Source organism: Heteronotia binoei, chromosome 15 (assembly GCF_032191835.1).
Source record: "Heteronotia binoei isolate CCM8104 ecotype False Entrance Well chromosome 15, APGP_CSIRO_Hbin_v1, whole genome shotgun sequence".
In the NCBI taxonomy this organism is placed as follows: domain Eukaryota; kingdom Metazoa; phylum Chordata; class Lepidosauria; order Squamata; family Gekkonidae; genus Heteronotia; species Heteronotia binoei.
This window is the reverse complement of record NC_083237.1, coordinates 47,315,041-47,330,344: the sequence shown is the minus strand read 5'-3', so window position 1 is coordinate 47,330,344 and position 15,304 is coordinate 47,315,041. Positions and strand designations below refer to the sequence as shown.

At 45.0% G+C, this 15,304-nt stretch overlaps 1 protein-coding gene and 1 non-coding gene across 2 annotated transcripts in view; one reads left to right on the top strand and one right to left on the bottom strand.

The window, feature by feature from the left end:
- The window catches only part of PPP1R9B (protein phosphatase 1 regulatory subunit 9B), a 95,947-nt gene that overhangs the window by 25,639 nt on the left and 55,004 nt on the right, over positions 1-15,304 (bottom strand). The window contains exons 2-3 of the mRNA XM_060255303.1: positions 7,921-8,053; positions 3,834-3,954 (exon numbers count right to left, since the gene is read on the bottom strand). Of these exons, the coding sequence (XP_060111286.1) occupies positions 3,834-3,954; positions 7,921-8,053 (254 nt within the window). The remainder of the gene's footprint in view (positions 1-3,833; positions 3,955-7,920; positions 8,054-15,304) is intronic.
- On the top strand, positions 14,919-14,985 carry TRNAT-UGU (transfer RNA threonine (anticodon UGU)). Its single transcript has one exon. It is a non-coding gene; the product is annotated as a tRNA-Thr (tRNA).

Here is a 15,304-nt window from a genome sequence, read left to right as displayed (position 1 = left end):
AAAGAGAATTGTCCAAAGTTATTCAGTGAGTTCCATGGTTAAACAGGGACCTGAACTTCCTCCATTCGGCATTTTATCCACTCCCCCTCACATTAGGTTGGATCCTGCCCAACATTCTAAGACCAGAACGGGAGAAGATTTTCACCAATTCCCTTCTCCTATGACAGACCTCCAACTCCCCATCATACTACTCTGGGGGATTTTCTGTCCTCCAGGAGCAGAATTTTTTTGGGGGGGGTGTTGGGGGCTGCACTGGGAGAGAAGGAGCAGGAAAGTCTTGCTCCACGGACGAAAATCCTTCCATACTTGGACATTTTAGGCATGATCCAAGCCATCTGTTCTCTGCCAAAGGATGCTTGTAGGACACATGTCTCTAATGTCTGTACATGTGTCCATTACAGGCCACCATGCCAAGGTTAAAATGCCACTGGAGCGCTCTTGGGTTTACTATGAGGAAAAACCCCCTGCCAGTTAAAGAGTTTACTACTCTTTATAATGATTACTACTTCCTTTCTCAAACAGACATTTTTCCTCAAGGTAAAATAAAAACAAATGAGCAGATGGGGAAAAGATGGCTCCTCTATGGTGGTCCGACCAACAGTAAAAACACCTCAGTGTAGAAGAAACCTTGTCCCACTGCATGCTACTAGGTAGTAGGTTTCTATGATCCCACTGAGCTTTCTTCTCATGAAGGCCCCTGATTTATATTTCTCTGGTGCCCTGGTACTGGGCAGGAAGCCATGATGGTTGCCATGGCAGCAAGCAGCAGCCCTGCTGGCATTTAGTACCAGGGTTGCTTCTACCCCCACTTTCCTTTTTGGAAATATGAACTCCAAGAAAACACACAAAGAACACTGAGGTGCTTCAGTTTTACAGCAAAGTGATGGAGCTGGCGCATTTATTTAAACGTATGGCTAGCCCATCTGAAAATTCGGTAACAATAAGTTAGATTTGTTAATATAACATTTGTGGGCCATTTGTTGTGGGCTGTTACACTTTACCATATTGCATCGTCTCACAGTGTAAAAGTGTATTAAATTAATTACAGAATACAAAACTTATAACAACCAGAGTGAGACCTGGACCTCAAGAATCAGTTCAAACTGCCACTCTGCTAAGGAGGATCACTGGTGGGGAGGGGGGGGAATTGCTGGAGTGGAGAGAAAACATACCCATAAAGAAAGAGCAGCTATGGGCTTCCCTTATCTCTTTGCCTAGAGGCTAATTTCCCCCAGCTAATCCCCTTTCTCAATTCCTAGATAAAATTAGCTGCTCAAGGCAGACAGTGGTTCTTCCCTCAGAGGGGATAATTATGATCCAGGTAGCCTCAATTTGCCTCAAGGCCATACAGGGAAGAAAGAGAGATTTAACCCTTCAGCTTCCATTTGGTTTTGCTATTTGAAACCAGCTCCCCTGCTCTGCTATTCACATTTTAAAGGGGAAAACTATATATATATATATTTTTAAAAGGGCACATATTCTTGAAAGCCTCCTCCATCTGTTTGAACCCTCCATTTGCGGCTTTTGTCCCCTCTTGTTTTCTATGCCTAATTCTTTTCCATTCCTAATTCTCCATATTCCCCATGTGTTAGTGGTAACCAAATAAAGCCATTACTTGTTTCCTTGTTGTCAGCCATGCTCTTCATAGTACAGAGAATGGATCACTTTCTACAGCAAGGGTGGCCAATCTTTTCTTTAATGAATGCTACTTCTAAATAGCAAAAAATGCTTCCCAAACCACTTATTCGTCTTCCCCTAGCAGTGCCAGATAAAATCCTGTGGAGGTCCCCTAGGCAGTCAAAATCTTGGGGGCCCCCTCACAAATTGTCCACGGTCCCCACTGCAACCTGCAGGCACCTTCTCAAAAGCCCCTTTTACTAAACTGTGGGGGAGAGGCAGAGGTCGTTTTCGCACTCACCTTAATCAGCAGCGACGACCCTCTTCACCGTGCAGGATCTGCGTGGATTTCGCACTAATTGCCGCGGAGCACCCAGAAGAACCGGAAAGTCCCGGCGCTTTTGCGGCGCAAACGGAAACCACCAAAAACCAGTTTCCGTTTGCACCGCAAAAGCGCCGGGACTTTCCGGCTCTTCTGGGTGCTCCGCAGCAATTAGTGCGAAATCCGTGCAGATCCTGCGCGGTGAAGAGGGTCGTCGCTGCTGATTAAGGTGAGTGCGAAAACGACCAGAGAGAGACAAACTTGGCAACAATGGTAGGTAGGTAGGTAGGTAGGTAGGTAGTTTTATTTATATCCCGCCCTCCCCGCCGAAGCAGGCTCAGGGCGGCTGACAACATCATTCAATTATACAAAAACAACAAAACAACAAAGTTACATTTAACGTTAAAATTCTAATAAGTTTAAAATTGATTAATTAATTAGTAATAAAAGTGCTAGTGCTGTTTGTTCTTTATATGATGGCGGTAATCCTTAGCAATCACTTCCTTCATCAGCAATCACTTCCTTCATCAGCGAAAGCCAGTCGAAAGAGGAAAGTTTTGCAGGCCCTGCGGAATTGTTCAAGGTTCCGCAGGGCCCGCATTTCCTCTGGAAGTTGGTTCCATAGGTTCGGGGCTACAGAGGAGAAGGCCCGATTACGGGTGCATTGCAGCTTCACCTCTCTTGGTCCGGGGGTGGTCAGCAAGTTTTTTCCAGCTGACCTCAGTGCTCTCTGGGGTTCGTATGGGGAAAGACGGTCCCTAAGGTAGACAGGTCCTCGACCATATAGGGCTTTAAAGGTGATGACCAGCACTTTGTAACGAACCCGGTATGTAACTGGCAGCCAGTGCAGCTCGCGCAGCCCAGGCTGTATATGCTCCCATTTAGGGAGCCCCAGTAACAGTCTGGCCGCTGCGTTCTGCACCAGCTGCAGCTTCCGGGTTCGGTACAGAGGCAGCCCCATGTAGAGGGCATTACAGTAATCCAGTCTCGAGGTGACCGTTGCGTGAAGTACCGTTGCCAGATCTTGGCGCTCTAGGAAGGGAGCCAACTGCCTTGCCCGCCTCAAGTGGAAAAAGGCTGACTTGGCAGTGGCTACAATCTGGGCCTCCATTGATAATGAAGGCTCCAGTAAGACTCCCAGACTCCTAACCCGGTGCGCCGCTTTCAGCAGCGCCCCGTCGAAGACCGGAAGAGGTATTTCCCCTTCCCGGGCGCCCCGACCCAGACAAAGGACTTCTGTCTTCGCTGGATTCAGTTTCAGCCCACTCTCCCTCAACCATGTTGCCATATCCTGCAGGGCCCGGTCTAAATTCTCAGGGACGCAGTCAGGCCGGCCGTCCATCAGCAGATAGAGTTGGGTGTCATCTGCAATACCAGCAGCAGCCGCACCAGGCAAGTTGGACAACGAGCAGCTCAGTTGCTGGCTGAGTGTGCAGGCTTGGAGGGCTGTAAGCAGGGGGGAAACCAGGGGGAAAAGCCAGCCTGGGGCCCCTAAGAGCGTGGGGGCCCAAAGGCCAGTGCCTACTTGGCCTAATTGTTAATCCGGCCCTATCCCCCAACATATTACCAAGTTTTTGTTCTGTCCTAGAAACAGATGATGGATTAGGCAGGGCATAAATCCTATGAAATAAAAATGTATTTAAAAAAAAAGAGAGAGAGAGATCTTTTTGTTGGGCTTTCTAAGGTATGCACAAGTTACTCCGCAGAAGCCCTCAAACTACTGGCAGCTCATAAGCTCTGTTGGAGACCAGCAATCTATGAAATGCTATCCATATTCTCTTGAGCTTCTGTTAGCAGGGCTTTGCCCATCTCTGGGAGTACCGTATCTGTGAAGGAAAGCTGAGAATTAATAATACATTTGTTCTGATGGAGTTTTGGCATTAACTGGGCTGACCTTCCATCTCGATGAGCAGCTCCTCCTTCCGTCACTGTTTTGACAAAGATGCCAAGCTTTTCAAGGCCCATGTCAGCCCCGGCCCCCATTCCGATGATGCTGATCCCAAGCCCTTCAGAATCTGTGCACAAGAGATGAAGGGAGGTTAGAGCTTGTTAACATACAAAGTACCATCCTGAAGCTTTCTGGAACCCACTGGGATCTGAGAATGGATTTTTGCCTTTGGAATCTGGTGCTGAGTGTCAGGGAATCCACGAGTGAATTGAAGGAATCCCTTGTGGTTCTCAGAAGGAAAAGTACGTCCCCATCTTCCACTCTCAGGGGACAAAAAGAGAGCACGTAAGAGCTGGTGGGTGAAAAGAGGAACACTTAGACTGGGGTGAGAAACAGAAGGCAGATGGCAGGGAAATGATTGGTGTGTGCCTGTGTGGGAATGTAATGTGCAAATGAGAAGGACTGCTTGTGTCTGCTTGAAAAAGAGAAGTGAATGAAAGAGTGTTTGGGATAGGCAGGAGTTGGAGAAAAAGGTAGAGAGAATTCAGAGGAGATTAGGGTTAGCAAGTCCAAAGGTTGCTTGGGTTCAACTATCAAAGTAAAGGAGTAGGGTTGCCAAGTCCACTTCAAGAAATATCTGGGGACTTTGGGGGTGGAGCCAGGAGCAAGATTGTGACAAGCATAATTCAACTCCAAAGGGAGTTCTGGCCATCACATTTAAAGGGACCACACACCTTTTAAATGCCTTCCTTCCATTGGAAATAATGGACAGAGGCCCCTTCTTTGGGGGCTCATAGAATGGGAGCCCCTGGTCCAATCTTTTTGAAACTTGGAAGGTGTTTTGAGGAGAGGTACTGGATGCGATGCTGCAAATTAGGTGCATCTACCTCAAAAAAGTCCCCCACAGCCCCAGATACCTGCAGATCAATTCTCCATTATAATGGAGTGCCCAGCAGATATTTCCCTCCCCCCACCATTTTCTGATGACCCTGAAGCAGGCGGAAGGCCTCTAAACCAGGGGCTCCCCTGGGGATTGGCAACCTTATAACAGAGTAACCATAAAAACACTTCCCTGGGCATAAGCCCCATAGTATAGACCTGAGTAGGATTCTGAGTTGCACCTGCTTAATGATTGCTCTCCAAGCCTCTAATCCCCAAAGCAACATCTTGGAAGTAAAAACCCCATTGAATACTATCCAGAACTTCCAGGTTAGACCTGTTTAGGATTGCTCAGCAATTTAGGTAAAGTATATTCCATGGAGAGGGGAAGGCAGCATGGTACAGACCGATCTCATCAGATCCAGGAAGCTAAGCAGAGTCAGAATTTGGATGGGAGAGGGACAAGGATGGCTCTGCAGAGGAAGGCAATGGCAAACCACCTCTGCTTCTCACCTGCCACAAAAGCCCCTGGTAGGTCACCATAGGTTGATTGTGACTTGACTGCACTGGTGTACATATATTCCCAGCCATCTCCAGGATGAGATCATGAATTGGGTCTGGTTCCCACAAAACAAGACTTCAACCAGGCTGGATAGTTGCTGTGTGTGCATGTGTGTCTGTTGCTGAACTAACATGAACAAGAGATCTTGCTGCCAGTCAGAGACTCCTGGCTTTAATTTTGCTTCTGCAGTGAATTTAGTAGGTGGCCTACGAAAGACACTTTTCTTATCTCCAGTTCCACATCTGCAGTGGGGTAGGGAGATGATAGATACCTTGCCACAGCTGTCATGAAGACTATAGCAAGACAACACATGCAATACACTCTGAACATTTTAAAGCATTATACAAATTTTAGTGTTATCTGTCCCTAAGCATTTCTCCCCTGCTCTAAGCAAGCTGATTGCATTTTGCAATGTACCTCTGCATCCTGACTCCATTCTTTGCAACATCTCTCTCACCTTCAGAATCTGGAATCTCCTTCCATACTTGTATCTCATGAAAGGAGCTTTGATTCTTGAAAGTTTATACCATGAAAATCTTGTTGGTCTCGAAGTTGTTACTGGGCCTGAATCTAGCTAGCATTACCACCAAGACACCTACTGGCCAACTTTCCCCTTTCGGAGGGGCAGGGGTGGAATGAAGGGTGGGTCCAGCCTACCTATTTTATATATTTAGTGCATTTTTTACTGCTCCCCTCTGAGTGCTTCTTCCAAACTGCTTAAGGTAGGAGAAGGAAGAGATTGGATTTATATCCCACGCTTCACTCAGAGCAGTTTACAATCTCCTTTCCCTTCCCCTTTCCACAACACACATCCTGTGAGTAGGCAGGACTGAGAGAGCTCTCCAAGAACTGCTCTTGAAAGGAATAGCTCTGACAGAGTTATGACTGTTCCAAGGTCATACCAGCAGGTGCAGGTGGAGGAGTGGGGAATCAAATCCGGTTCCCCTAGATTAGATTCTGCACACTTAACCATTACAACAAACTGGCCCTCAACAAAAACAGGAAAAAAATGTTTAGTAAATTAAATATTTCAGTTTCATTCTTGCTTTATTTTAAATGAAAAGTTCTTGTTTTGTGCTTACGGCACACTACACGGGTGTGGATTACTATTGAGTGGACTCATATCATCTGTGGGGGCCTACCAAATCTATCACCCTGTACATAGATTATAGTGAATGAGCACACAAACAGCATGCACGTGCATACATCTGTCTGTAAGAAGAGCCAATGCATATTCAGTTTCAAAAATAAAGCCAAGGGACCAGTATCTAGATAAATGTGGCAGTCACGTTGTGCATTCAGCTGTACGCCCACTGGATGCAATGCAAGAATTACTCGAGACACATACAAACAAAAAAACCCCATAAGTGTACAATGAACAAGGATTGTATATACTATAAAGTGTGTACAAGGCTAGCACAGGATCAAGTGCAACATCGGAGGATTAGAGAAGAACAGGGACATCAGAAAAAGGTGTGAGTGTGAGCAAGGTGAGCAGGCAATGATTACTGTACAGAGATGGTGTTAGAAATGAGATGAGGGCAGTGGATTAGGAACACTTTTGATTCAACAGCATCATGGTGCAAGGGCTAGAGAACTGAGCTTGGATACAGGCAGACCTGTTGCAAATCCCTGTTCAGATCACTGGAAGACCTTGGGTGAATTGTGACTGCATAAAGACAGACATAATATAAAAGGCTGGATTCTTCAAGGGCTGCATAAGCCCAACATTCTCTTGGATTCAGAAGTGCAATGATGGACACATGTGCTAATGAGCCACACACGGGCTCAGCCATAGCCTACCAAGGTAGCCTGTCCACTCTTTTGCTTTTTGATTTTCAAAGGCAACATGAATGTTTACCCATTTTTCCATTCATGCAATGCCTCATTAATGTTTAAAAAGGGATCTTTTTATTTAAGTACGAAACCACACTGGGGGTTAAGGAGAGGGTTGCATGTACACTTCAGTTTCTTACTTGTGGATATATTTTTCTTGAGCTCAGTGCCACTAAAGGGAAGGAACACAGTGAAGATCGATTCTAAAAAACAGCATACCTGTCTTCATTTACAATCTCTCAGCCTAACTGGCTCACAGGGTTCTTGTGAAGCTAAAAAACTTTGGATTTCTTGTAGGGAAACTGTGATGCTAACTATAATGAACAAAGAAAACACAGTTGTGAGAACCAGGTCTTTTTTTTCTGGGGGAACACGGTGGAGAGGAGTTCTGAAACCTCTTCATGGAAACAGAAAAATGCTTAAAACTTAATGAGGGTCAGCCGTGTGTTTCTCCTTCATTTCCCTCTTGAGTGTTCTGTCACCTCTTTTTCCCAAAAAAAGAGCCCTGGCAAGAAGTATTACATCAGTTTGTCAAATGCACTTTAAGCCCTTTTTGCTCGAACATAGTTTATACACTCATGCTCATGATTACCGTACACTTGATTACTGCAGGTAGTACTCTAGATCTCTTATTGATTGCCTTTTCCCCCTAAATAACAAAGCGAAATACAGCCATGGGGAAGGTGAAAGTCTGCCATTCTGTTTGGAAAAGCAGCATAGGGGTGCGTTTAATCCATTCTCATCCATGCCATTTTCCCCAAACCAAATCCTGCACTACGTGCTATACATGCCAGAGGGGAAAGACATACAGATTACCTTTCTCGAGCTCCACAGGGAAAAGATCTAACCGTTCCACTCGCTTTTCAAGTTCATACTCCGCTGAGGCGGCCATTGGATCAACATCTTCATTCCGCCGGTCATATTCCTCATTGGAATAAGTGCTGAAAACCTGAAAAGAGAGAGAGGAAATAGGTAAAACCTGGTCAGAGTTTGTTGCACATTGCCAACACTCGGGTTAGATTATTGTAATACATTTTACCTGACACTGCCTTGCCAATTCAATATGAAGCATCAAGACTGGTATAAAGGATGGAAAAAGGCATATTTTCAGTTTGAAACAAATGACACTGACTGCCACTGCTGGACACAATTCATCAGCAGCATAACGTCTAGGCTGAAGTTCTGTTTCCCTTCCTGTCACAGGTATATAAAACTGAGGGGGGGGGGGCAGCCAGCATCTCAGAATGGGAAGGGAATCTTGGGATAACCAGTTTTGGACTGAATTCAGATGGCCAATTTGAGCCGACATAGACATGGTCCCCAGGTGGATTAAAAAAGCAAGGCACAGCTGCCACCCATCCCAAGGCACAGCTGCCACCCATCCCACTCTCGCACTCACCCCATCCTCTGATGTCTCTAAGACATCAAACAGCTACCACTTGGGAAATGGTAGCAAATTCTTCTGCCACACTCCATCCGTCTTTCTGGCTGTCTGAAGATGGGAGCCTGCAAGCGAGGCGAATGGGCATTGTAAACCCACCAATCTGCTCTAGGTGCTCACTGGTATTCTTTATTTAAAAAAACTGCCAGAGCACATGAGTGCATGTAAATGTAAGGTAAAAAAGAAACCCAGACTGTGCTAAGAGGATGGTGTGCAACAGCCGTGTGAACACGTCAAAGCGCCCCTGTGCAATATACAGGCACATCACTTGGGAACGTCTGATCGGGATTTGGCTGCTCCATTTTGGGGCAGCACAGTTTGGGACACCTCTGGTGCTTGTGAAGCTGCCCGCCTGTACCCAGCCTTGGTATGGCAAGTGATGGCACAAAGGCATTGTGAGGAGATCCAGCAAAATGACTCAGTGTGAAGCGAGGGTTGACAAATATGTATCCTTGGAAGCAATCCAGGCCACATATATTTCCCAGCATGTGGCAAGTTCCAAAATCACCACATATGTGCAATGTCTCAGAATATTCAGATTATCTGTTGTCTCACTATGAGGCACAGCATGAGGACTCAGTGCCAGTTACCACAGCAACCTGGCCATACAAATCCATCCTGAGTGTTATAATCAGAATTTCTCCTCAACCACTGCTGCCTCCCCACTACCCTGTCTAATCCCTTGATGTCTTCTCCACACCTTAGTCTTTTTCTGTGAAACAACAGTGGCAGAAGTTGATTATTTTCTGTCTGATGTGATTGTGAAACAAGAGGTACAGAAGTTGATTGTTTTCTGTCTGATATGATTGTGGTAATTTGAAGTTCCTTATCAAGATGTGGCAAGATGGCTGCCACATCAGCCAAATTCCCCTCAGAGAGAGAGTTCAAAAAGCGCAAGCCCTCACTCAAAGTGGCAGCCATTTGTCTTCCGCAAGCCTACACTGAATGGCCAAGTCTCTGATTACCAAAAAAAGCCTCATGTAATCATGAATAAGAGAGAAGGTATCTCCTTTTTGCTTGCTGACAAAGCTGTAATTACCACAGAGAACTAATAGCTTCACCCCTCTCAGTGTTTCCTCTGCATCTATCCTGCATATGTGGCCAGCTTTGTTGACTGCTGGCAGTTTAGGTTGTAGAGCAGCCAAAGACTCCATGTACTGTTAAGGAAAAAAATTCTCAATGAATACAAGATGGATTCCCAAGGTCAAGAGTGACTCAACTCAATAACTCATGTTTATACTTTCTTCGTCTTTCACAAGGTAGTAGTTACAATATATATCCTGATTATCTTTATCTCTGTAATGACATTTGTTGTTTGCTTTACTTTTTATTGTATTTATTAATATTTCATAATAAAGTATGCATATATTTTTTAAAAAGATTGTTAGATATTGTAAATGCATGAGGATATGAGAGGAAAAGGGTTAAGATAATTCTCTCACTCACTTGGCAATTTCTCATCAGTTACATGTTGCGCCTCTCTGGCCTTTGCTTGCCTTCCATTTCATTTTCTATAGGCCCTTTCTTCTCTCTCTTACCTGGGCTTGGAGCTCTTATAAGTTAACCTTTTTGAAGTTAATCTGTTCTCATTAAGTCTACCTACATAAATATGTAAGCTGCAGTTCTATTTTTGTGAGAAAAATTCTTTCTCCTGTTACCAATGGAATCTGATCATCTTTGTAATTTGTTCAAACAGCATTTTCCCTTAACTGGGAAATGTGGAAGATTGGTTGTACCTATGGGAGAAATACAAAGAAAGTCGACCAAGGAGAAATGTCAACCGAGGGGTGACATGATTGAGGTTTACAAGTTTATGCATAGGATAGAGAAAGTAGAGAAAGAAGCCCTTTTCTCCCTTTCTCACAATACGAGAACTCGTGGACATTCAATGAAATTGCTGAGTAGTTGGGTTAGAACTGATAAAAGGAAGTACTTCTTCACCCAAAGGGTGATTAACACGTGGAATTCACTGCCACAGGAGGAGGTGGCAGCTATAAGCATAGCCAACTTCAAGAGTGGATTGAATAAGCATATGGAGCAGAAGTCCATCTGTGGCTATTAGCCACAGCTTATTTTTGGAACTCTCTGTTTGGGGCAGTGATGCTCTGTATTCTTGTGCTTGGGGGGGGGCACAGTGGAAGGGCTTCTAGCCCCACTAGTGGACCTCCAGATGGCACTTAGTTTTTTTTTACCACTGTGTGACACAGAGTATTGGACTAGATGGGCCATTGGCCTGATCCAACATGGCTTCTCTTATGTTCTTAAAGTACCTTTAAGACCAACGAGTGCTAATGTTTTAAGCATGTTTTATTTTAAGTTTTTTACAGAAGTCTTTACTTGTGTTTGAAGGGCTGAAACCAGACAGCCGGTTTGGGGAGGCTTGCAGCCGCCCCAAAGAAAGCCAGCCGGAAGAAGAGTACCCTGGAGCTTCCAAATGGCGCTGTAAGAAGGGGCGGGCTCATGCATCCCACTTGCGACTCCTCGGGTGCTCATAAGACGCCCTCCGGCCTTCCAGACAGCCGGGCACAGCCTCGGAGCCGCTCCAGCAAAAAGGGACCACTTTCCAATTGGTGCGTTTTTGAGGTGGTCGGAGCATCCTCGAGGACAGGGTAAGTGTGGGACCGGGGCGGGTGGCAGATGTTGCCATCTGGATGGGTTTTTTGGGTTGACTTCAGAGACGTCTCTGAGTTGACCCAAAGTGCTGGTCTGTAATCAGCCTCTGTGTCCTTTATAAAGTTTATACCTTTGCTAACTAATCTTAAATAGGCACACACATGGCCTGCCACAACATGTCTGAGGCCGACAAGGTCTCATTTATGTCAGATCTGGCCCTCATAAATTAGTTCGACACCCTTGCTCTACACAAAAATACAACATGGACCTTGACAAAGCTACGACCAGGAAATAATCTTACTGGATGCAAGTGGGTGTTTAGTGCAGATGGAAATGTGGAACACTACAAAACAACATTAGTTGCTAAGCCTTCTCACAAAAATATGGGCAGAAAACTGATGAAATCTTTGTACTGGTGGTGAAACATAGTACAATCTGATTACTTTTTGAGCATAGTAGCATCTAAGAAGATGCAGGTCAAATATTTAGATGTAAAGACAGCATTTCTTCATGGGGAGATTACAGGAAGATCTGTACCTGAAGCAGCCAGATGAATGTGCCCAGAACAAAAAAGGCTTTAAGCACAAGGCTTTAAGCAAGCAGAAGCAAATTCATGTCTGTACACCAAACACAAACATGGATATTGTACTTTTATTCTCATGTATGTTGATGACAGTGTAGTAGAGTGCCCAAACAGAGAAGTAGAAATTAAGTGACTAGGAGATGTTTCTTATTACCCCGGCACAGACAGTGAAAGGGAGGAAGATGGTTCATTTCTCCTAAACCAGAGATGAAAATAATTGAGCTCTTACAAATGTTAAGTCTAGAAAATACCAAAGCACTGCTAGCAGACCTGATATTGCAACCAGTGTTGGATCCTTAGTAGAAAGGCAAGTGAACCTAGGAAGAAAGAGTGTATTGCAATAAAAAGGGTGCCTAGATATTTAAAAGGAACTTTAAATTTGCAACTAAAATAGCCATCCACCAATAGTCCAAAGTTAGTTGGTTACACATGGATGCAGATTGGGCAGGAAACAGTTTAGGCTATAAATCCATAAGTGGGTACTTGTTCCTGCATGGTAGTTGACCAATCTCCTGTGCCAGTAGAGAGTATTTGTCTTCCACGGAGTCAGAATATACAGCATCTGCTGAAGTACGCAGAGAACTATTGTAGCAAGACCAGTTACTAAAAATATCTGGAGTTGATGAGCAAAAGTCGATTCAACTTGCAAGAAGACAACCAGAGCTGCAATAAGATTTCTCAGTCAGAAAAAAAAATCGCTGCACGTACTAAGCATATTGGTGTGAAGTTTCACTTAGTGTGTGACCTAACTGAGAAAGGTGTAACAGAAATGGAGTACTGTTCAACAGCGGAGATGGCAGCCGACATCCTGCCCAAGCTTCTATCAAGAGACTGATTTGAAAAACTATGAGATAAGCTAAAACCAGAGCGCTCTTGCATGCAACATTAAGAAGGGGTGTTGGATATTGTCACTCAGATTGCAAGAGGATCTGGGAGGGAAAGGGATTAAGCGAATTCTCTCACTCAGGTAGTTGGTCCTACCCTCTCATCAGTTAGAAGTTGAGCCTTTTTTGGCTGTTGCTTGCCCTCTGCTTTATCATATATAGAGCTTCTCTTTTGCTCTCTGTTACCTGGACTTGGAGCTGTAGCAAATTAACATTTTTGAATCTAATCAGTTCACAGTAAGTTAAATGTGCCTACATGAACATGTCATGCAAGTTGCACTTCTATTTTTGCAAGTAAAATCTCTTTTTCTTATTACTACTGGAGTCAGATTATCTTTGTAATTTGAACAGCATTTTTCCTTAACCAGGAAATGTGGAGGATTGGGGGTACTGTGTAAAACTTCCATGCTTTCAATGCAAATGACATTAGTTTAATATTTAAGCCAATAAAGATTTGGTGCTTCACTGAACAACTAGAAGCTTGAGGTAAAACCATCGCCCACCTGTATGTAGACTATGGGTGAGATCACACAAGAGATTTGGCCTGACCTAGCCATGTCTCCCCTCCAGATTTAATGTGCGCGATCACAAGTGCACATCTGCCCCTTGAATTCTGACTGTACTTACCTCATTTTAGGATGGGCTGGGAATGGATTAAATAGCTACTGGGGACTTCCAGTAGTATATCTCTAAAATGCATGCAGGGCTCATTTCCTGGCTGTCTGAACTGCCTCGGTGCCCAATGCACCCACCCTCCACTCACAGGAAGAAGAAAAAGAAGAAGAAATTGAACATATGAACATATAAAGCTGCCTTATACTGAATCAGACCCTTGGTCCATCAAAATCAGTATTGTCTTCTCAGACTGGCAGCGGCTCTCCAGGGTCTCAAGCTGAGATTTTTCACACCTATTTGCCTGGACCCTTTTTTGGAGATGCCAGGGATTGAACCTGGGACCTTCTGCTTCCCAAGCAGATGCTCTACCACTGAGCCACCGTCCCTCCCCTAAATTGGATTTATACCCTGCCCTTCACTCTGAAGCTCAGAGTCTCAGAGTGGCTTACAATTTCCTTTACCCTTCTCCCCCACAACAGACATCCTGTGAGGTAGATGGAGCTGAAAGAACTCTCCCAGAAGCTGCCCTGAATGCTCTTCTTGCACATGTGCGCCCGAGCCTCTCCCGGCAGCAGGATGTGATTGTTGGCATGCATCAGAGCACCAGCTTTTCCAAAGTCGGGATAATGCCGCACCAAATTCCCAGTGTGATCCCTCCCTATGTCACCCATTTTATTTTTTTTAGTTTTTAATTTTAATTTGCAATTTATACCCTGTCCTATCCTGCAAGGGTGGCTTACAATATTAAAAACCATTACAATAACAATAAATGAGGCAAATCAAATTAAACGTATCAAAATTAAGCTATAAATATAATACATATAGATTAAATCAAAAGGACCATAGTTCAGGTGATTTTGATGCTCCACCTTGGTTTGCTGTGAGAAAAATTAGGCGATTGCTTTATGGGCCTGGGATGGGCATTCTATGATTTGTGTGTCTCAAGGGTGATGTCTGACAACCCCACTGGCCAGGTAAACATGTTTGTAGAACTTTGTTCCTCAATCAACAACCCCTGTGTCAAGAAACCTGCTGCATACATTTTGATCCCACCCTTCCACCAAGCAGCTCGTGCCTTTGCCTTCGTTATTTTATCTTCACAACAGTCTCAAGAGATAAATAAATACCGGTTTATTTACTTCATTTATACCATGCCTTCCCTTCCCACCCCACCCCCCCCCAGTGAGGGCACAATATGACTTACATCATTCTCCTCCTCCTGCATTTTATCCTCAAAACAACCCTGTGAGGTGGGGTAGGCTGAGAGAGCATGACTGGCAAGTTCCCACAGCAGAGCAGGGATTTGAGCCCGGGTCTCCCAGATCCTAGTGAACCACTATACCACACTGGCTGAGAGAGAGAGAGGAACTGTCAGAAGACCATCTCATTAGCTACTTTGAGAGCCAGCATGGTGTAGTGGTTAACAGCAGCGGATTCTAATCTGGTGGACTGGGTTTGCTTCCCCACTCCTCCTTCACATGAAGACTGCTGGGTGATCCTGGGCCAGTCACAGTTCTCTCAGAACTCTCTCAGCCCCACCTACCTCAAAGGGTGCCTGTGGTGGGGAAAGGAAGGGAAGGTGATTATGAGGTGCTTTGAGACTCCTCAAGGTAGAGAAAGTAAAGGTGAAGGTAGTCCCCTGTGCAAGCACCAGTTGTTTCTGACTCTGGGGAGGGACGGTGGCTCAGTGGTAGAGCATCTGCTTTGTAAGCAGAAGGTCCCAGGTTCAATCCCTGGCATCTCCAGCTAAAAGGGGTCCAGGCAAATAGGTGTGAAAAACCTCAGCTTGAGACTGTGGAGAGCCACTGCCATTCTGAGTAGACAATACTGACTTTGATGGACCAAGGGTCTGATTCAGTATAAGGCAGCTTCATATGTTCATATGGGGTGGCGTCGCATCATGATGCTTTCACAGCAGACTTCTTACGGGGCGGTTTGCCATTGCCTTCCCCAGTCATCTACACTTTTCCCCCAGCAAGCTGGGTACTCATTTTACCGACCTCGGAAGGATGGAAGGCTGAGTCAACCTTGAGCTGGCTACCTGAACCCAGCTTCCGCCGGGAT